The sequence below is a fragment of the Furipterus horrens genome, unplaced genomic scaffold (genome assembly GCF_987537825.1).
Source record: "Furipterus horrens unplaced genomic scaffold, mFurHor1.1.pri manual_scaffold_17, whole genome shotgun sequence".
Classification (NCBI taxonomy): Eukaryota; Metazoa; Chordata; class Mammalia; order Chiroptera; family Furipteridae; genus Furipterus; species Furipterus horrens.
Genome location: NW_028327187.1, coordinates 94876737 through 94899556, shown reverse-complemented (window position 1 = coordinate 94899556; position 22820 = coordinate 94876737). Strand labels below are relative to the sequence as shown.

The window sequence follows — 22820 nt, the reverse complement described above, 5'->3', positions numbered from 1 at the left end:
ATTTACCTTAGCAATCATTTCTGTGTTAAATAACCCTAACATATACTTTATAAACATTTTATGTCCCAAACTGAACATTTTTTTTCTAAGAAGCATGGGTTTGTATGTTTTCTCCAATTACCTGAGTGAATGTAACCTTTCACTTAGTGCTTGCTTTTTCTATACTCGACCCTATGATAGTGTCTACTTTGCACAACTTAGTTAAGTCACAAACATTAGCTCGCTCTATAAAAGATGGTTGGGGTAAAGAAGCAACAGTCTCTAATTCCTCACAAAGAAAATTCAATTCCTGGAATGTTCTTCTTGCTACTCAGTAGATGCTCCCATTCATTCAGTGAGATACAAGTAGGAAGAGAAGAATGCTTTGTCCTTAGTTTTTTCATGATCATAGCAGCCAAATGGCAATCACATTCAGGTTCCTCTTTGTGCCCCCCTTTTTTTTTTAAATTATTTTTCTGTTACAGTTGTCCCACTTTTTCTCCCATTGCTCCCCTGCCACCCCCTCCTCCCACAGTCAATCCCCACCCCATTGTCCATGTCCATGGGTCATTTATACTAGTTCCTTGACTAGACTCTTCCCTTACTTACTTCCCTTCCATCCCTCCCCCTCTCCCCCATGGTAACTGTTAGTCTGTTTCTTGTTAACATGCCTCTGGCTCAATTTTGCTCATTTGTTACTGTTGTTCTTTAGTTTCCTGTATTAGGTGATATCATATGCTATTTTTCTTTCTTTGCCTGGCTTATTTCACTAAGAATAATTCTCTCTAGTTCCATCCATGTTGTTGCAAATGGCAGGAGTTCCTTCTTTCTTTCTGCTGCATAGTATTCCATTGTGTAAATGTACCACTGTTTTATAATCCACTCATCTACAGATGGGCACTTAGGCTGTTTCCAGTACTTGGTTATTGTAAACAGCGCTGCTATGAACATAGGGGTGCATAGGTGTCTTTGAATTGGTGTTTCAAGATTCTTTGGGTATAATACTAGCAATGGAATTGCTGGGTCAAAAGGCAGTTCCATTTTTAGTTAGTTTTTTTTTTTTTTTTTTTTTTTTTTTGAGGAAATTCCATACTCTTTGCCATAGTGGCTGCACCAGTCTGCATTCCCACCAACAGTGCACTAGGGTTCCCTTTTCTCTGCATCCTCACCAACACTTATTGATTGTTGATTTGTTGGTGATGGCCATTCTGACTGGTGTGCCCTATGTTTTGAGAGCCTGGAATTAGAATTAATGTCAGCAAGTTCAGTGGCATCCCATACCTCCACCTCTGAGATAACATGAAAGAAAAGATTCTTATACTGTGTTAGTTTGCTAACAAAATACCAGACTAGGTGGTTTAAACAAATTTAATTTCAAAATCCTGAAGACTAGAAGTCGAAGATAAAGAGACTGGGAGGTTTGGTTTCTTCTGAGGTGTCTCTTCTTGGCTTGTAGATGGCTACCTTCTCACTGTGTCCTCACATTGTATTTCCTTTGTGTACGTGCACTCCTAGTATATGTCTTATGTCCAAATATCTTCTTCTTATAAGGACACAAGTCAAATTGGATTAGGGCCTCACCCTAACAGTCTTAACGACCTCTTTAAAAGGCCCTATCTCCAAATATAGCTACATTCTGAGATACTGGCGATTAGGGCTTCAAGATATGGCTTGGGTGGGAGGGACATATTTCAGCCCCATGATATCTCCAAAGACCTACTGAATGGGCTCACCTCCAAACCACCACATTATTGATTCTGTTCCTTTTTTAGTCATAATTTAAATATAAAAAACTCAAATAGGAAGTGCATAGATTTCATGTGTGAGAATGCTTAAAAGTCATGTTTTTGATGACATGTTTAAAAGATTTATGTTCTTTTTTTTTCCTTTTATTTTTTGGTTTTTCAATTACAGTTGTCCCATTTTTCCCCCACTGCTCCCCCCACCCAGCCCATCCTTTCTCCCACAATCATATCCCTCCCCGTTGTCCATGTCCATGAGTCATTTATACATGTTCCTTGACTAGACCCTTCCCTTACTTATCCCCCGTTCTCTCCCTCCCCCCTCCCCTCTATTGACTGCTATTCTGCTCTTTGTCCTATTTAGTTCGTTTGTTTGTGTTGCTCTTTAGTTTCCTGTATTAGGTGATATCATATGGTATTTTGCTTTCTTTGCCTTATTTAAAATAAACCACTATAACAAAAATAGGAGCATGACTTAGGGTGCTAGTATCTTCCTTAGTATTTCTTTGATTGCCTGACATGGGCCATTTCTAATGCCATGCTAAATATTAAAAATTATGCTGTGGGGAGTAGTAATATAATAGCAGTAAAGTGATTAAAAATGAATCTCTCTGGATAAAATACTTTAATTACTAAAATTAAGATTATAGTCACTTTATTCTCTTGAAAAGATTTTTTCTAAGAAGGCAGGAAACCTCACGGCCATGAAAGCATTGTACAATTTTTGTACGCCATCTAGGACATCAATGCATAAATATTTCTAACACCTTTAATCAAAACAGCAATCAAAAAGCAGTTTAAAAGACAGTGAATAAAATTTGAATGCTAAGTCTAACTAGGCCATAACAGATTTCAAAAGCAAAGCTAATAATAATAATATAAAAATGTCACTCTTTTTAATATTTATTGATACTAAGCATGAAGTATTATCAGGGTTTCAAAAATTCTATAATTTATACCTCTCATAAAACATATAATTATGTAAAACAAAATGTACATATTTCCCCCAGATGCTTATTAGGTTTTTGAACCTCAACAATGATAACTACAATATTAAAAAGCTGATATATGTGTAGTTTGTTTTTATAGTTACTATATGGAAATGGAGTAAAGGAGAAAGCGATAAGCTCAGAAAATGTTTTGAATTTAGAATATGTTTTATTAGATTTTTTAATCTAATGAATATAGTAATCATCATGCTAGCTAGATTGCCCAGACAGAAGATAGAAGCAACTGATGGAGTTTTTTCCAGCTTCCTGCTAAACACTTAGGAAGATGCTGGAAGAATTCTCTAGTAACACTGAAAACTAAGACTGGCACCTTAAATAATGCTCAAATGAGAAAAATAAAGGCCATACTCTTGCTCTTGGATAAATCATGAATGGACAAAAATGACAATTGTCCCTAAAGTATAAATGTAGGGTGATCCCATTAGAAGTACTATTTGCTAACTCATCCACTTTCTGGAGCTAACTGTTCATTCCAAATTTGGAAAAAATCTTTAAAAAATGAGCTGAAGGACAAGGCAGTTAGTCTTGTCCTAAAGCACCTACAATTAAAACAATATGGTACTTCCTTATGAAGAGAAACACCAAAGAAATCTAGGGAATCCAAGACCAAAATATGTACAGATATGCCATGAAGGCAGCATTTCAAATCAGTTAACTTTTAAATAAGTAGTTTCGGGATAACTAGCCCCATATGTTTTACAACATTAAGAACATTCCTCATTCCATACATATGGATAAATTATATATTGATTGAATATTTAACTATAAAAATGAAAGCATATAGGTATTAGAAGAAAACAGGTAGATTCTTTATGAGATAGAAGTGAGGACGGCCCTGACCAGTGTGGCTCAGTGGGTTGGGCATTGTCCCACAAAGCAAAAGGTCACTAGTTCGATTCCCAGTTAAGGCACATGCCTGGGTTGCAGGTCAGGTCCCCAGTTGTGGGTGTGTGAGAGGCAACCACGCATTGATGTTTCTCTCCTGTTCTTTCTTCCTCCCTTCCCTTCTCTCTAAAATTAAATAAATAAAATCTTAAACAAAAAACTTATAGTGAATTCAGTAGTGAATAGTTCTTGCTAGTCTGGCAAATAGTTACAGCCACAGATAGGCGACTAGACTGTTAATTAAATGGCCTTCTGTGTCATAACATTATCTTTCCATACTTTCAATTCACACATTATAAGAAAGCATGGTGTTAGCAATGAATTTCCCTTCTGTGTGTTTGTCTTAACTCCTTAGCCCATCCAAATGCTTAGGTTTATCTTTAGTCCTATTATAATCTAATTTTAGTAATAATATAATTTTGTAATGGTAAGTGATCATTTCTTTTTTTTTTTTTTTTTAAAGTATATTTTATTGATTATGCTGTTACAGTAGTTCCAATTTTCTCCCCTTTACTCCCCTCCACCCAGTATCTCCCTCCCCCAGCATCCCCCCCCAAGTCCATACCCATGGTTCGTAAAAAATAACTATCCCTCCCTCTCAGATATTAAGACCCTTTGTAATCTTGTAAAGGACAATGGGCGAAGGTCTCAAGCTCCTCTAGCTGCTTCAAGCTGGACATGGTCGTCGTCCTACCTACCCTTGGGTCCAGAAATCCCTAATAAGAGTGGGGGTGTGGAGGGGAGGGTGGCCTTCCCACATGGGGAAGGATCATGCAGACTCCAGGTCAGTTGGCTGTCTCCGGACAACGGCGTGCTTGGTTTAGCAGGCTGGCATCCTTGTTGTGTTCTGGGGGCAACAGATTTGGCAAAAAGGGTTAAAAAGCATCATTCAATCCATAACTACTAGGTGGCAAAAGGCAGGGATTAATTTTTCAATATTCCACATTAGGAGAAAAAAAAAAAAAAAAAGGGCTTCTTTGGAGGAAGGTGTGCTAGGCACATCTCTCCTGTCCAAAACCCTTTTGCCCATTTTATTTAGTTTGGGCTGAGGGAAATAGTGATCATTTCTAAACTTCATTTCCTTGGGAATGCATGATGTTTAGTTGACTCAGCTTTTGCTGTTTTTATTCTATTCCAGCTCTTGCTGTTTTAATTCATTTGAATCAGTGATTCACTAAAAACACAGAGTTCATAAAGACCAAGTTGAAGATAACACATTTTTAGATAGCTTAGCAAACAATACGATCTTTCATTAGGACTTCAGGCAAGTTAACCAAAGTGTTTCGACTCCTCCATCTCTAAAATGAGAGACATAATAGCACTTAATTTATGGTGATTTTCTGAGAATGAAATGAGCTGTTGTGTGAAAAATACTTAGCATGGAGCCTGGCATATAGTCAGTACTCAATAAATAGTAACTTATAATCATATTAATAATTATTAACTATAATATTAAACCTTACAATGTTTTCATTTTCTGAAGGAATAAAACAACACTTGAAACTTTATAAGAATTTTGAGTTGGGACGTTTTGCAGAGGGGCAATTTTCTATTTCCTTTCTTGGTGTTGTTAATAGTTTATTTAGTACAGTGTTCTCCTCTGAGACAAAATGGCTGTGAATATCATCAATCTTATAATAAAGAATTTTTAAAAAACAGAATGTGGTCAATATCCCTTATTTTCTTTTAAAGAAATAGTGTTCCTCTTCACAATAAAGGAAGACACCCATCACTTGGAAATGCTCATTGTTACAAATGGACAGAAGCTCACCACTCTTCCAACATCTTAATACTTGTCCTATAGGCAGGGTTTATTTTCAAACTATGGTCCTGTGACTATCTGCTTCTCTATCCCTTTAGATGCTACTTAAACATGCAGCTTCCTGGGCCATAGCCCAGACTGAATAAATCAGAATTTCTAAACATGGGGCTCATCAAACTTCATGTCTGACAAGTTTCGCAAGCGGTTCTTATGCAAAATAAAGATTGAAAAATTCTAATTCATTAGAACACAAGAGAACGCTGTCAGTTTTTCTGTCTTACAGTCTCTACAACTTGGAGCGGATGCCCCTTTCACAAATAAGTTTTGGCTTCCCTCATGGCATCAGCTAAATAAATGGACAGTTTACTCTTAGCACTTTGGGAGCTCCAAGCAGAAACTTGAACTGTTATGGTCTAGGGAGAAAATACACAAGGAATTAAAGGGTCAAAATGGCTATACTTTGTCTTTTGCAGGATGTAGTGACTTAAAAATACTCACGGGCTGTACAGTTCTTTTATCACTCAGGAAAACCCAAGCCGTCACTCTTAACATTACCTCTGCCCTCCAGCCTGTTCTGGAGAACCTTCTTACCTCTAGATAAAATGTATTTTTTAAAGAATTGATGTTGCCTTGACCTATGTATGTCACTTGGTTAGTTCGGCATCATCCCACAAACTGAAAGGTTGCTGGTTCAATCCCCAGTCAGGGCATATTCCTAGGTTGCAAGTTCAGTCCCCAATTGAGGTGCATGCGAGAGGAAACTGATTGATGCTTCTCTCGCATCGATGTTTCTCTCCATCTCTTTCTTCCTCCCTTAAAAAAAAAAAGCAGTTGATGCCATTTAGGAAAATTAATGATGAAGCCAGTAAAGTGTGCTTATACTTTTCCATAATGTATTTTTTTGTTCAAAAGTGATCTTGAAAATTTGATTATCAGTAAAGAAATTAGGTGATTACTTTCTGCTGTTCAAATTATATTCTGAAATTTTTTACCACATTAAATATTTCTTTTGTGTTTTTTACAGGAATAGCATTGCCTCCTAGAGGGACTATTCAAATCCCGGTGTTTTTTGTCCCCAAAGTTATGAAGTTAAAGAAGACAGTGGCTGTTGTTCTAATGAAAAGGGCAAATGGAAAAGAGTGGCCTATTGACAATTTTGATGAATTGAGCCCAGAGATGAAAAGGTAACATTCAAATAAGGATATTGATTTCATTTTGTCTGGCACTGAAATGGTCAGTTTCTTTTATATGTTAATGTAGTGTCAAGTTCATGATTTTATATTCGCGGACATGATGAAATTTATATGTTCAGAGGAGGAAAATGTATGGTATAGTATATATCATTGCTGATTTGAAGTTCAGAGTGAGGAACAAGTCAATCTTAAGAACCATATCAGTGAATCAGAGTCAGGGACATGCAAAGGGAAAATAGTTACTGCTGCTAAGACAATAAATAATCTATACCTAGAGAACAACCTAAAACAGCTTTTCTGGGAGAAATATAGGACTTGTGATGCTGGCATTCAGCAGAGGATGGCACTGTGCCAGGTGGCTAGGACAGCCTAATGAACCTCTACCATGACTCAGGGATGCTGTTCCATTGCGCGAATGCAAGTTACTTGTGCCCTCTTTGCTTTGCTAAAATTTAAGCCAACTCCAATAATAATAAAAAATTTAAATGTTTTCTCTGCTTTTATAGTTTCATTAAATAATGGTCTAGAAGTCTTAATTAAAAATAAATTCTTACTTTGCTCTACATGTACATATTTATTCTCCACGTTTGAAAAGAAATCTTTCCTTTGGGCCCGTTCGGCCTTGCTTTTCATTACTCCTGCAGTCAGGACTGCTGACAGGGTTGTGGGCCCCAGCGTAAAATGACGACGAGGGGGCCTTGTTCACTGGTCATTTTAGGACAGTTACTGTAGTGTATTAAACAAGCATGGAGCAATTCTAAGTGCAGGCTGTGGGTGTTGTTGCACAGCTCATGTGCCCATGAAGGTGGTCCTGCCTGCCGTGACTTGTTTCATTTTGAACAAGAAAAGCCTGTTTGCAACAGTGATCAGCACCATTTTTCTAGTTTTGCTATCCTCCTGATCTTGTATAAGGGACTTAAAGTATTTTGAGAAGTGCCCTCTTTCTTTTAACTGGTATCCTCCTGAAGTAAATTACCTATCACTTTCTGAAGCTCTATAATTAATAGCACTTTTTTTGTGTGCTTTGCCTGTCCACTTTAGATTATAACCCAGCAGAACTATATTACCTCTGATTAACCACAATTTAGTCACATCAATAAATACCAATACTGAGCTTTAAATGTAGGGGGACTTTTTTTTTTTTCAGTTTTAACATACATCTCATAATGGTTGCATTCCATTTTTGTTCATGATAATTTCCCAGGTTCTGCTTTAAAATGTTTAGAAAAACAACATTTGCTGAAAGTGTTTTGTATTTCATACTTAGTTTCTCTCTGTCAAAGTTTAAATTCATGAGCTTTGTTCAAATACCATTAGGTTCATAGAGAATATGATCTTTTATACTAATATTGATGGTGTTTATATTTCCTGTTCATTCTTATTTTAATTTCTTATTAGAACTATGGGAGTAGACAGTGCAAAAATCCAAGCAATACGATGGATATACCCTATTACTGGACTTCCACAGGAAAAACATGAAGGATTCCTTCCACGTAGGTATATTTTAATGTAAGAAAACACCAGGAGTTGGAGGTACCTTACAAGCCTTTTAGCTCCATCTTATCTTTATATAAGTAAGAAAATCGAGGTCCAGCTACAGTTGTGAAGTAACCAGCCCTCTTGGTGCGAGTGCTGGAACTGAATCTGATTTCTAACAAGGAGCCCAGTGATCTTTCCACAAAACCACACCATTTCCTGGTGCTCTCCCTGTTGGTGAGACCTAGCAAACCAGCTAAGATCAAAATACCATTAACCTCAGGCCCCTTTCTTTATCCAACATTCTGTGAGGTGCTCCAAACCCTGCACTAGATCTATGAGTCCCAGGTACTTTGGTTCTCCCATCACACTTAATCACCATATTGCAGCTTCTGTGTAATTCTAATTCTCATCTAAGAACTATCTTAGGCCTCTATTCTTAGTTGTCCCAGACATCAGCTTTTATGATGTTCTCCACAAACTAGTCAGAATGTACTGAAGTTCTCAAGGAGATTCATTTGCTATCATACACACTGCATAAAATCTGTACTCTTGAAATGCCTTTTTTTTTTTTCTTGACAACCCCCTTTTTTCCTCCACATTCTCCAAACTTTTCCCAAGTTTTGGTTTATTCTCTTTCCTCTTCCCACTTCTTCCACATTCCTTGCTTTCCCCATTTTCTTCTGATGATCAGCTTAAAAAATCAATCCCTCTTCGGTAGCCACAAAGCGAAATTTAGTATTCCAACCTCTTACCAGGCTCTCGGCCTAGTTTTTCGTGACTAAGAAACACTAAATTGCTCTGCACAGCAAAGAGATATTTATTTTGGATCTCCCTCCTTGAGCAATGCAGATGAGCTGAAAAAAATGTCTTGAAATTTGATTTTTCCTTCTCCCTCCATTACCAGTCTTTGCTAGTGAAAAGGAGTCCTTTACTGACATAAATGATGTGACCACAGTTTGAAAGAAAATAAGTTTTGTGAATAACACCACTTCCCCTAATATACTAGAAGGCAGCCCAAGATTCCATATTTCCCTGTGTAGTTTCATTTTAACTGGAGTAAAAGAAAATCCACATATCTAGCAGTACCTTTGACAATAAATGTCATTGGTTTTACTTGAAGTATTTTTACTTCGAAGTTAAAAATTGATCAACACACAAATATTTCAAATATACTAAATTATCTTCAGAACGCTTCACAAACATGTCAAAATGTTTATTTCTTTCTAGAAGATAGTTGTCTGTATATTTTCTATGGAGCTGAACAGTTTACAGCTGTGGTGCAGTCATCTGATCAACGTGATATAACAAAGCCTAGACATTATTCTTGTCACAGTTCTAACAGTGTCGCTTGTATCTATGCAGACACAGTTTTGTTTTAACCAGATTAAAGATTTAAAGACGTTTCCGGTCTAAAACAAAGCTTATGAGAATGTAAACATAATTTTTGTCCAATCCTACAAAGAAAATTAAACATGCTCCAGACACATAAAAGTACTTTCCATCCAGTCATATCTCTTGGTTATTATTCTATTTTTAAATGAAATGGAAATTCTGTAAATAGCCTGTGTTGCATTAGCCCAACCTATTAGTAACATCAGTGTTCTGAAACAGATTGAGTACTACTTACTACATCATTTTTACAGAAGTCTAATACCTATTCTAGTAATTATTTTTATCTACAAATGCCCTTGAGAAACAAGTATAATTTTATAAATACATATTATTTACTTTCTGTACAGTCCATTTTTCATTCTTGAGAACACATTAGAGATAACCTACTGCTTTTCCAACTCAGCTGTATCACCATCGATGCTTATTGTCTCTTTTTTTTGTATCCATCACTCAAGTTACTCTCAAACCAGGGCACTTCTGTCGTTCTGTTTTGTTGTTTTGTTCTCTTTGTGCATTCTTATCTGCTCCTGTCCACTGGGGCAGACAATTGGAAGAGGACTCCTCTACCAATCACAGTGGAAATACAATAGAATATGAATCTACTGTAATATCACGATCCTTACATTGTCAGGGCACTGATTTCCTAGGACTTACAGGACAAGACCAGTGACATGATATTAATTATAACTTTGATCTCATGAATTTCCAACTTAATTCTTTAATACTGAAGTGAATCATAACCAGAGCTTGTACATTTTCCTCAGCTATTTCAACCCTCTTAACTTACATGTAACTCTGTATCCTTATTGTACATTTCACATTTATTCTAAGTCCAAAATGTTGACTATCAGCCTGTAAAATTTAGAATTAAAATTAAATTTATTTTAATTATTTTAATAGTATAAATGCAGTATGTATAGTGAAAACACATAAGTCTAAGGGTATTATCCAATTTTGCAGTCTAGGTGAACAGATAGATTATTATTGATGCCTCAAAAGCTTAGAATAATATATTTCAAAGCTTTTTAAATATTATGGTTCCTTTTTTAATCCCTTATATTCAATTTATGCCCTGTGTTGATCTAAAGTCAAAAAATAACATTTAACATATTTTGGAAAAATAGTATTCTCATTTATGTGGACTCTGGTATACATGGCCCCATAATATAATACAAGGCTAATGCCAAAGGAATACATTAATATCCCTTTATATAATTAGTATTTATATAAAAAAAATATTTTGGTTTCTCACAATATCACTGGCAACTTCTGTACTTGATGTAAGAAAACATTGGACTTTAATATATATATGTATATATTTTTTGTGCTGTACATTAAGTCAATATATGGTCACATTTTAATATTGATTTTAAATAATTTATTAAAATTTTATTTTTAACTATTAATCGTGTATTTTGTAAATTTAAAAGCAATTCACAAGTGAAAGTCAAAATATTTTATTTAAATATTTTAAAAGATGAAAGCCCAGAAATAAACCCAGACCTCTATGGTCAACTAATCTTTGATAAAGGAGGAAGGAACATAAAATGGAGTGAGAAGAGCCTCTTTAACAAATGATGCTGGGAGAACTGGACAGGGACATGCAAAAAAATGAAACTAGACCACCAACTTACACCACACATGAGAATAAACTCAAGATGGATTAAAGACTTAAATGTAAGCCGTGATACCATAAAAGTCCTAGAGGAAAACATAGGCAGGAAAATTTCAGATATCACACGTAACAATATCTTCACTGATACATCTCCCAAGGCAAGAGAAATAAAGGAAAAAATAAACAAATGGGACTACATCAAACTAAAAAGTTTCTGCTCATCGAAAGAAAACATCAGCAAGATGAAAAGGAAACCAACCATATGGGAAAACATATTTGCCAATGATATCACAGACAGGGGACTGATCTCCAAAATATATAAAGAGCTTATATGACTCAACATCAAGAAAACAAACAACCCAATTAAAAAATGGGCAAAGGACCTGAACAAACACTTCTCCGAAGAGGACATACAGAAGGTCCATAGGCACATGAAAAAATGCTCAACATCATTGGCCATCAGAGAGATGCAAGTAAAAACCACAATGAGATACCACCTTACACCTGTCAGAATGGCCATCATCAACAAATCAACAAACAACAAGTGCTGGCGAGGATGTGGAGAAACGGGAACCCTACTGCACTGTTGGTGGGAATGCAGACTGGTGCAGCCACTATGGAGAACAGTATGGAATTACCTCAAAAAACTAAAAATGGAACTGCCATTTGAACCAGTGATTCCACTGCTAGGATTATACCCAAAAAAACCTGAAACCCTAATTCAAGAGAACCTTTGCACCCCTATGTACATAGCAGCCCTGTTTACAATAGGTAAGTGCTGGAAATAGCGTAAGTACCCATCTGTAGATGAGTGGATCAAAAAACCGTGGTACATCTACACAATGGAATACTATGCAGCAGAAAGAAAGAAGGAACTCCTGCCATTTGCGACAACATGGATGGAACTAGAGAGAATTATGCTTAGTGAAATAAGCCAGGCAAAGAAAGCAAAATACCATATGATATCACCCAATACGGGAAACTAAAGAGCAACACAAACAAACGAACTAAATAGGCAAAGACTAGAATAGTAGTCAGTAGGGGGGAGGGGGGAGGGAGAGAAGGGGGATAAGTAAGGGAAGGGTCAGGTCAAGGAATGTATATGAATGACTCATGGACATGGACAACGGGGAGGGATATAATTGTGGGAGAAGGGATTGGCTGGGAGGGGGGAGCAATGGGGGGGAAAATGGGACAACTGTAATTGGATAACAAAAAATGAAATTTAAAAAATAAATAAATAAATAAATATTTTAAAAGGAATTTTAAGGTGCATGTAAATAATATGACAGGAAATATTTTTAAACTGTTATAAAATATTACAGAACTTACTTTCTTAATTATTTGAAGCTATTTTATATAGTATAATTATAAAAGTGGAGTTTGGTATTTACCACACTGAACACATAGATAGCTGGAAAAGTCACATTTTCATGACCACCCACTGAATTATTGATATAACTTGGTCAGTTTCTGAATCAGATTTCTACATCCTAGTACAATCTTCTATTACTTAATTTATATCTTCCAGATTTATCTCTTGTCATACTATTTTTACATATTAATATTCATATTTTATTACAATATTGCGTGAGTGAGAATGTGGGTGTGTTTGTGTGTGTGAATGCCAGATATGATGTCAAGTAAAAGTATTCCAAAGAAACTTTTATTTTTCATGACATAATTTAATAATTTATTTTCTTCTAGTTCAAAAATGATCATATAACCTAATAGTCAAATTAACTGGATTTTTTTCTTTCTCATAGCTGTCATAATATGTCAGGCCAAGAAACGGGTAGAAAATGAGCTGAAAGTCTCACTGGCTGGTGATTTTTTGGGAGAAAATCCTATCTTATACGTATCAGATTTTATAGTGATTCCAAAACGACATTTATATGCATCTTATGAAGATGTCAATGGTAAGAGAACCACAGCCATGCACAGAAAACATGATGATAAATAAAACCTCAGCTTCCTTAAATTGCAGGTTGCTGATTACTCAGTTACATGAAAACCCATTCCCATTTATTTTTCATCTACAACATCATTAAAAGTGTTCCAGTGTTCAGTTATGTTTCTTTTCTTCACAGTAATTATTTCCAAAATGATGATAATTTTGGTTATTAATAGTTTTATAAGACTAGAATGTTACTACAGGATTTATCATCAGAGTTAACCTATGAAGCAGGTAGCATGACTATATTTTTATTCTACAAGTGAGGAAATCTAAGTAATCATTTGCACAGAGTCATACTACATAGGAGTTAAAGGCATGGTACATAAATCCAGGCTTCATTATCTTGTAAAACATTTTTTTTTTATTTTGAAATAACTTTAGATTTAAAACCTAGATGTGAAATAGTATGGTCCTGAACTACTCATATTGTGATCAGTCCTAATCTAATTGCTTTTCCTTTTAAAGCCCTGTAGGAATTTTTTTTTTTAATTTACAAAGACAAAGCTTTCTAAGAGGTTTCCTAATATAAAATATAATGCATGGTAGGTACATAATGGCCAATCAGTAAACAAGAGTTGTTTCTACTTTCTCTTTATGGTCACACTATGTTCTGTTTTCTTGGGTTGGCCAAAACTGTCCAGACTTCTCTGCTCTCTCTCTCTTCCCCTACTCCTTAGACACACCATAGAGTTAAACAGGATTGATTACTTTCATATCTCCTTGCAACAACAACCTAATGAGCATCTTTGCTGCCAGATATTATGCTGAGCCCCAGGGATGCCAAAATGAACAAGACACAGACTTGTAATTCAAAGAATATCTATCCAACATATTGGATTTATGTACCTGTATTATTGGTATTGCTCTACTGGGATATTATTATACTTGGATATTTAGATTGTATTTTGCAATGTCACTTCATAACATTACAGATTATTCTCTGTGGGCAGAATTTCCCCTTTAATTGTATTTCTTTCTAAGTGGCTTTTGGTCCATGCATTCTATGTGTCCCTCTGAGGAGTAGTTCAGTGACTTTCTCTGTGGGACTTTTTCGGAGAGCGGTTTTATCATTTAACGGCATGAAGCTGATGTGCCATTAGATGATTCATGCCTCTTCCTTTTATTTCCCAGGTGTTCTGCAGCTTGAGGCTATTTTTCTTTGCTTAATCTGTGGTCCCCTTTGTGTCTGATTAGCTGATTTATGTGTTACAGTGGTCTTTTTTTAACCCTAGGTAAGTCATGCTGTGTGTTTTCTGCATGTCATACATAAAGTCCCATGTCGGGTTTGGTCTGTAATCATAAACAGGCCCTGGCAAACCTGGCATTGGTCCTCCATGACCCCACATTAGCCTCTAGACTTGATCCTTTGCTCTGCTTCTCTTTATTTTGCTTTTCCTTCCCAACTCACTCCATTAAGGCTTCTGTCCTAACTACTCTAATGAGATGGCCCTTAACAAGACTCAGCTTTATCTAGTATGCCTAACCTATCCAGTGCTCCGATTTGTGTTTTAAGCTTCCTCAGCTTGTCAGCAGCATTTTCCAGTTGACTCAGCTGAAGAACGTTATCTGCTATTGGTGTTTGTGACCAGCCTTGTTAATTTATTATCTCACTGGCGTCCTTCTCTCTGTTGTTGGCTCCTCTTCCCCTGACCTGAATCTGCATTGAGTGATGCAGATCTCAGCCCTGAGGGCCACCACACTTTACTGGACAGGTTACGTCCTGCACACTTCCAGATGATGGTGCTGATGATGACTGCTTGGCAGTTATGCCATAGCAAAGGCCTGATATTCTAGGTTGTGAAGTCTGAAGTCGGACAGCTTGAGTTCTTCAGTTTCTTCCATTGTGGAGGTAGTAATGGTATGTACTTCATAAGATATTTTTGGCCCTGGCTGCTGTGGCTCAGTGGATGGAGCGCCGGCCTGCAAACGAAATGTCGCTGGTTCGATTCCCAGTCAGGGTACATGACTAGGTTGCACATCAGGTTCCCAGTTGGGGGTGCAAGTGAGAGGCAACCACACAGTGATGTTTCTCTCCCTCTCTTTCTCCTTTACCCTCTCTCTAAAAATAAATAAACAATCAAATTATTTTTTTAAAAGATATTTTTGAAGATTAAGTAGAAATGTGTGGAATCCTTCCAAGTGCCTGGTGCTCAGTGAGTGTTCAATGAATATTAGATAGTAGCATTACAATCATTTAAAGCTCCAGTTAGGCATGCTATGATTGTGATGTACTAGCAGGCCTCTTCTTACTTACTGACACAGGATATTTTGAGATGAAAACATGGTCTTCCCAATGTCAGTCAGTGGTTTTATCATTAATACACAAAAAAATATTTTATCAAAAAAAGTACAAAAATATGATACCGAAATCTTGGATAGAGTTTGAAATTAGATGCTAATTACTAAAAGCTCAAACAAAATATTTAAGTTAAAATTAGTCCCTATATCTTTTATTTCTAATATCTTGTTTAAAATAAAACGTATAAGCCCTCGCTGACCTGGCTTAGTGGATTGAATGCCGGCCTACAAACCAAGGGGTCGCGGGTTCAATTCCCAATCAGGGCACAAGCCTGGGTTGCAAGTCAGGTCCCCAGTTGGGGGGGTGTGAGAGGCAGTCACACATTAATGTTTCTCTCTATCTCTTAAAAAAAAAAAAAGACATCTAAAAAAACATGAAAGAAAAGCATTCCCCATGTGGCCACTTTCTTCCTTTAATTTTCATTTTGTAGAGTAGTATACTTGCAGTCCTGTCAGAGGAACATAGTTATTTTAAGTTAAACAACATGTTTAATCTATTAAATTACCTTATTAAAGTGAAGTGAAACATGTAAATAACATACCTCTTAAAATATGCAAGTTTATAAAAGTAATAATTGTGCAGATGGCATACTCTTCATTATCTGTTCAGAGAAAATAGTTCTAAGTAGTTTATCCAGCATCCTCTATCTTCTTTGAATACCTTGTTGTCTTCATTCTATTTCATATTTGTCTACAGTACACAATTCATTGCTTACATGATTATTATGTTCTGTCAAACAAATACACATGCCTTTTATTAATAAAGAGCATCACAGAAATTTAGGGGAATAACAATGTTTATTATATTTTACTATTTATTTCTTCATGACTGAGAAACTTTTGTTAGGTTTGCTGCGAAATGTATTTCTTATAGATTAAAATGTATGTGATATAATAATACATAATTTCAAAGTCCATTTTGCAAATTAGTTTGTTAGAATCCAATGCTTTTTGATTATTTAGCACACTCAGTCAAGTGCTCTCTTTTTTAAAACTTACTGATTTTCTTTTACATTAAATAAAATTCAGTCATTGTCTTGAGAAAATTCATCCAAGTAACAGAAACCCTTGGCCAACGTAGCTCCCACTGCATGATTTATTAGCGGTATGAAACAGGCGTTATGTTGAATGATAACTATGCAAGAACAATATTTGGGTGGGGCACATATGTCTCTTGTTCAATATAATGACTTTGCTGCCATATACAAATGATTATTAGCATTATTATTTTATGACACAATAAATAGGTAGATAGGTAGATATAGATATATGATACTCTGAAATTCTCTGAAACCTGTTTGATTAAATATTCGGTGTATGTGTTAAGGGTATGAATACAGTACTGAAGTGATAAAAACAGCAATTCTCATTACCAGTTATGACTGATCATGTAGTTCCCGCTTTATACATAACCAGGGATTCCTTTCCTTTTTAAAGATTTTACTTATTTATTTTTTTAGAGAGAGGGGAAGGGAGGGAGAAAGAGAGGGAGAGAAACATTAATCAGTTGCCCCTCACATACATCCCAACCTGGGACAGAACCCACAACTGGGGCATGGGCCCTGACTGGGAATTAAACTGGCGACCTTTCACTTTGTGGAATGACACCCAACCAACTGAGCCACGCCGGTCAGGGCATATTTCTTCTTCTTTAAAAAAAAATAATAATTTATTTGTTTGTTTGTGTATTTATTTATTTTTAGAGAGAGGGGAAAGGAGAAAGAGAGGGAGAGAAACATCACTGTGTGGTTGCCTCTCACTTGCGCCCCCAACTGGGGACCATGCAACCTAGTCATGTGCCCTGACTGGGAATCGAACCAGCGACACTTGTTTCGCAGGCCGATGCTCAATCCACTGAGTCACAGCAGCCAGAGGGCACATTTCTCGATCTTAATCTACAACCTCCTCTCACTCTTGTCCAGTCACAACCTAGACTGAACTACTGTGGAATCTTCAGTAACTTACCTCCTAATTCCCTTTTGCTCAGTGTGCATTAAATGAGCACATTATTTCCATACTTAAAACATTCAGTGGCATCCCATTATTCTTAGAAGTTCCAAATCCTCACTCCCCGACATTATCTTGCCTACTTTGCCTGCTTTACCTCTTGACAAGCTCTTCTCATTCTCTCTGCTCCATCTGCATAAGTTCTTCCTCAAATGGCCTGACTTGGTTTCCACCCTGGGAAATTCCTCTCTGCTTCTCTGATGCCTAGGAGGCATTTTGTTTCTCTCTACGTCCAGGTAACTGCTATTGGCTTTCAGTTTGATGTACGGGTTTCCTCCTCAGAACCTCTGCTCTCATAGCCTCCTTTACTTCTCCTTAGTGGCAGTCATCACAGTAATATTTTTAAAAACTAATGACATCATTGCTAGTCTAATGGCAGGTCTTTCCTCCTGCTCATAAGCTCCACAAGGACAAGAACTATCATTTCAAGGAAAGCTTTCAATTATTATTCACTGAATAATTAAAGAACTGAATAAATTATAAGAAAAATATTGTGTTTTTAAAATATGTTTAGATGTTGGATGTGGGAACAAAATTATCTGCCTCATGTTCATTAATTTAGCCAAAGCAAAAAAGTTTAATAGGGGCAAAATATTAGCGTTCATGAAAATCTTCAGAGAATAGGAGACAATTGACAATGGGAGGTGCTTAATACAAGCATAGGATAACCATTGTATATTGTAAGATAGAAAAAAACAGATGTTAGTAAATATTTACATACCTATTAAAACACAACTGAAGTTAAATATATATTTATCCTGACTATTAATCTCATAAGTTCAAGTGTCTTTCTAAGGTTTACTATAAAAGGACAGAATTTTCCTCCAATATTGAAAAAATTGTTACAGTAGTTTGCAAGGACTATTGACTTGTAACTTTGAAATTGTAATGTGTATTATGGAAAACTACATTTATTAAAACACACTTTTTAGAATTGTGTAGTTATTGTCTTAAAGTTATGATCTATGATTGTGATGAGAGAATAATTTCATCTAACAATCAGATGATAATTAATTTACACTAGCCTAGGTGACTTAGCTCTTACCAACCCAGTCCACATAAAAGTACTTTATAGGTTCTCTCCAAATTAGGAACATAGCAAAAGGCATGTTTCTTACTGGATAATACAGCTTTCCCAATAAGATGCAGAGAATCAACAGAGCAAGTTTAAGACACAGTACCAAATGTCAGTTTATCATGATTTCGTCTAACTTTATTCTGTTCCTCTACCTTAGATACTCACATCAATATTATTCAAGTTACAGACAAGGGGGATATGTGTAGTTTGAAAAATATACTCATGTGGTTTCTACTTACCTCACCTCTGCACTCCATCCCTAGCTGATAAGCATTTCTGTATTCTGTACCAATGGATCTTCTTAGGATTGGAATCACAGCACCCATAATGCCAGATGCCCCAGAGTGCATTCAATGCTTCTGAAACTAAATTTAGCTTTTCCTTTCCTATCATCATTCTGACACAAGCATTCCCATGAAGGCTTCAGCAATTAAGCAGAAACAGATGCAAATCTCAACTACATACAGTATTTGCTTCTTAAAATAGTGTTATTTGAGTGGAATTGGAATTTTATCTCCCATTGAACACTCTTCAATTTCTTACATTCTGTTTCTCTGTATGGAGTATGGCTTCCTATGGAACATTTCCACACCCCATTCCCCAAAACAAATAGACACAAAACATATATAGATATATTGATTTTGCTACAGCAAAGAACACTTATCGATAGGAACAATTGCCAATTTGTCAACAGGATGAAAACCAGCAATTCAGAAGGTCAGATATTTATTTTTACATGTGGAAAAAGAAAAAGGAAATCTTGTGAGGGTGTAGGTCAGTCAGTTATTTTGCATTAGTAAGGTTTGCTGAGTAATCATTAAATGTGACTTGGGCTTGTTATACTCAAGCTATTTTTCAGAGTTCTAGTGCAGAAATTATAATCAACTATATCTGAAAGGTGGCCTGGTTTCTATTAGGATTTCTTAGAGCAAGGTGGCCATCGCTGCCGTGAACCCAAAGATCACTTTTACCTTATACACTAGAGATAGATTTTTAAAGTTAGCTCGGTTGTGGACCAGTTCATGGTTCTGACCTCTTCCATGACCTACATGCAACAAACTCCTCGACTTGAAATTTGGACTCATTACATGTATGTGGAGAGTAAATATAATAGATGTCTGTGCTTCTTTTCTATGTGCCAGTCCTGACTTTGAGATATTTTTCTCATGTACCTAACAACACCCTGCTGTAACTTTCCTCTGGTAACCTATGGTTAAGAAAATATGGTTAACCATATTGTCCATAATTCCTCAAGACCAAAACATGAAGAATTTTCTCTTTTAGCAAAATAAACAGAACTTGAAACTCCTGTCATAATAGGTTGGGATACTGTTTTAATATTGCTTAAACTTAATTCAAAGCTTTCTTTATAAATTATGTCCATAAGCTTTTAATACATTTATTATATAGAACATGTCGTGTTATTTGTATTTTACAGTAAATGTTGACTATTCATTTCCCATTTGGCTATTTCTTGTTTTATATCTCTGAATTTTTAATATTTAAGGATGGTGGGAATTATCTTCAGTGATTTTTAAAATATTTATTGATTTATTTGCCTTTTAGCAAAAGCATACTGAGTACTATTATGCACCGGCAATACAGTAGGTATTATGAACACAACAAATAACATCTACCCTCTCCCTCCCTCTAAATACCTGTGTATGATTAGTGTTGACATGTAACTGATGTCCATTGTATACATATTTAATTAAATTGAAATGCATTTTAATCTTGATTTTCCTAGTTGTACCTGTAAAACGTGAATTTCAATATGAAATTCTGTTTGAATCTGAAGAAGATAAGTCTGACTTGAAGTCCTCCGTGGCTATATATTTGATGAACAGATATTATGAAATCAAGACTCAGAGAATAACATTGGAATTCAACCTCATATTTTCACCAAAGAAACCATTGAAGTAAACCTGCTCTTATCCTTTTTCTCTTTAAAAAATATTATTACTCTTTTAAACTATGTTTATTTTTCTTTCCATTTTTAAAATATTGGGATTACATTAATTCTTTGATGCTGCTGAGGTAAATATTTTGAGGTAGATTATTTTTCTAGCTATCAAGCTGTGAAAAGTGTCTAATGAGAAAAAAAGAGTCCAAAGGATTAGAAATCTAAGATATCCTTCCCAAATCGTGAGCTCCCTAAGGTCATTAGGGTGTAATATTAACAAAAGAGAACAGTTTGCTTTGTAGAAATAAAAAGGTGAAAGGGAATATTATTGTGGTAACTTTGCATGGTGACACATAGTTACTAGACTTAGTGTGGTCATCACATGTAAATGTCAAATTGTAAAACTTAGATACCTGAAACTGATCTAATAGTGTATGCCAAATATACTTGAAAAAAAAATTTTATTGAAGAAAATAAAAAAATACTGACTTTGCATTATATATTGGCAACATGATGTTTCTTGATACTTCTCAAAACCAGTTCAGATGATAAAAAACCTAACCTATGTTCTTTCTACTTTGTGATTTCTGTCATTACCCTTTTCCCACCTAAACTTGTAACATTGCACACAGTGTAGTAATATTTAAGAGGGTTATATGGGAATCTGTTAGAATAGTGAACTTTATATGTCCACTACGGAGTCTAATCCAGGGTCTTTCTTTATATTTACATTATAGGCAACTGATATTTGGTACCTGCAAATACTGTATAATAGGTCACATCTGAAATAGGGCTTTAGACTTAGTGCAGTGATACTGATCAGAACCACAATATGCACAAAGTACAAAATGCAGCCTGTCAATGAAAAAAACAATCGAAAGTATTACTTGTGCTTTGAATCATTTCTGTAGTTCAGCTATGTATGTGATATAGCCAGGCATGTATTTAAAGTGGTACTGAATATGTAGTCCAATAAATAAAAGATACCAGGGTCATCTTCAGGAAGCAGTAATAAAATCAAGCTGCAAGAAGAAAGTACCCTATAAACATTGGCATGACCCTCTTTTATCTTCTCTTTCATTTTCAGAGTTTTCTGTGCTTATCTGTTAGTATTTTTACAGATTTAGCTTTGCATTGTGTTAATCTAGTGATATGCAAATTGCCAGCAACAACCAGAAGAGGAAAATGTTATCATTAGTGAATATGAGCAGAACCAATGTGAATGTATACCCATTTCACATTTTTTGGATTTAGAGTTTCTTTGTGAATATTTGAGAAACTTATTTAGGATAACTTGTATGCACGATTCATAAGTTTTTGTGAGTGTTGTGTGATGTTCTGGTGCAGTTTAATTCTATTTTGTGCCTATATTTATAAATTCATTTACTTTTGTCATTTCTTCTTCCATATATATTTGGGATGGTTCACTGCAAGACACACAGTTAAATGAGAAAAACTAAAATAAAACCAATAGCTCTAAACTATGAAAAAAAGAAAATAAATATGATTATATACAAACCATGCTTTACCTAGGTAATTAAAATAAATATTAAATTCAATTCTTCCTGGTTGGCAAGGTAAAAAGGGAGAAAAAATCATGTTTTGGTAAAAAGGACGTATAACATGGTTTTACAATTAGGAAATACAAAGTAAGTTTTGGCATCCATCCTTTCACAGAATAGCATTGTACATAATAAAAATAATGGCGAGGGCCCTAAATGGTGGTGCTACAAAGGAAATAAAACAGGAATATTATTCCTAAAGTTCTTGACCTTTTCTTTCAATAAAAATCAAGGGTTTAATACAAACACTCAAGAGAGCAATAGTTAATATTGTCATGAATCTGTCTGATGATTCTAATTTAACACAGATGTAAGCTTCTTTAAAACAATAGAGAAATGATAGATATCGTTAGTCTTAGGGCATCATTAGAAATAGTAATTGTCTTAGCTCAACTTTTTCCTGGAAATTTTCACCTGCTCAAGAAACAAACAGAATGAGAAACCAAAGTTTCATTTCACAGAGTATGGAGGAGACAACTTGGAAAAAGAAATATCACATATGTACATTGTTAGAAATCCACAGTATTGACCATAAAATGATTCACATGATCATCCCTGAAATCGAGTGGTCTTCCTTGCTATGGGCCAAAAAGTCTGTCTCAGTGGCTTCCACTAACTCAAAGAATTGGCCTACTGAATGAAATTAGTCAACAATATTCATTTGAACATGTTCATTCATTTATTCAAAGATCATTTAGCACCTACAAAAAAGACTAAGAAAAACACTGCACTTTTGGATTATATGACATAGTGAGTATAATAGATAAGAGAGAATCCAATGTATAAGTAAACAAAACATTCCAGAATGTTCTAAGAAGGAAATAAATAAGGGGGAATAGAGAGCTATGAAGGGTGTAGATCAAATATGTAGAGAGCTAAGATTCCTTGAAAAGACGATGTCTGAACAAAAATATAGATAAAATCTTGGAATAAATGTAGCAGAACGTTTAACATGAAC

The 22820-nt window shown here is 35.4% G+C and overlaps 1 protein-coding gene across 1 annotated transcript in view; it reads left to right on the top strand.

Moving 5' to 3' along the window:
• Nucleotides 1–22820, top strand: part of CFAP47 (cilia and flagella associated protein 47) — a 360991-nt gene that overhangs the window by 323319 nt on the left and 14852 nt on the right. The window contains exons 59-62 of the mRNA XM_090264123.1: nucleotides 6401–6562; nucleotides 7970–8064; nucleotides 12824–12976; nucleotides 20145–20316. Coding sequence (XP_090120249.1) covers nucleotides 6401–6562; nucleotides 7970–8064; nucleotides 12824–12976; nucleotides 20145–20316 — 582 coding nt within the window. The remainder of the gene's footprint in view (nucleotides 1–6400; nucleotides 6563–7969; nucleotides 8065–12823; nucleotides 12977–20144; nucleotides 20317–22820) is intronic.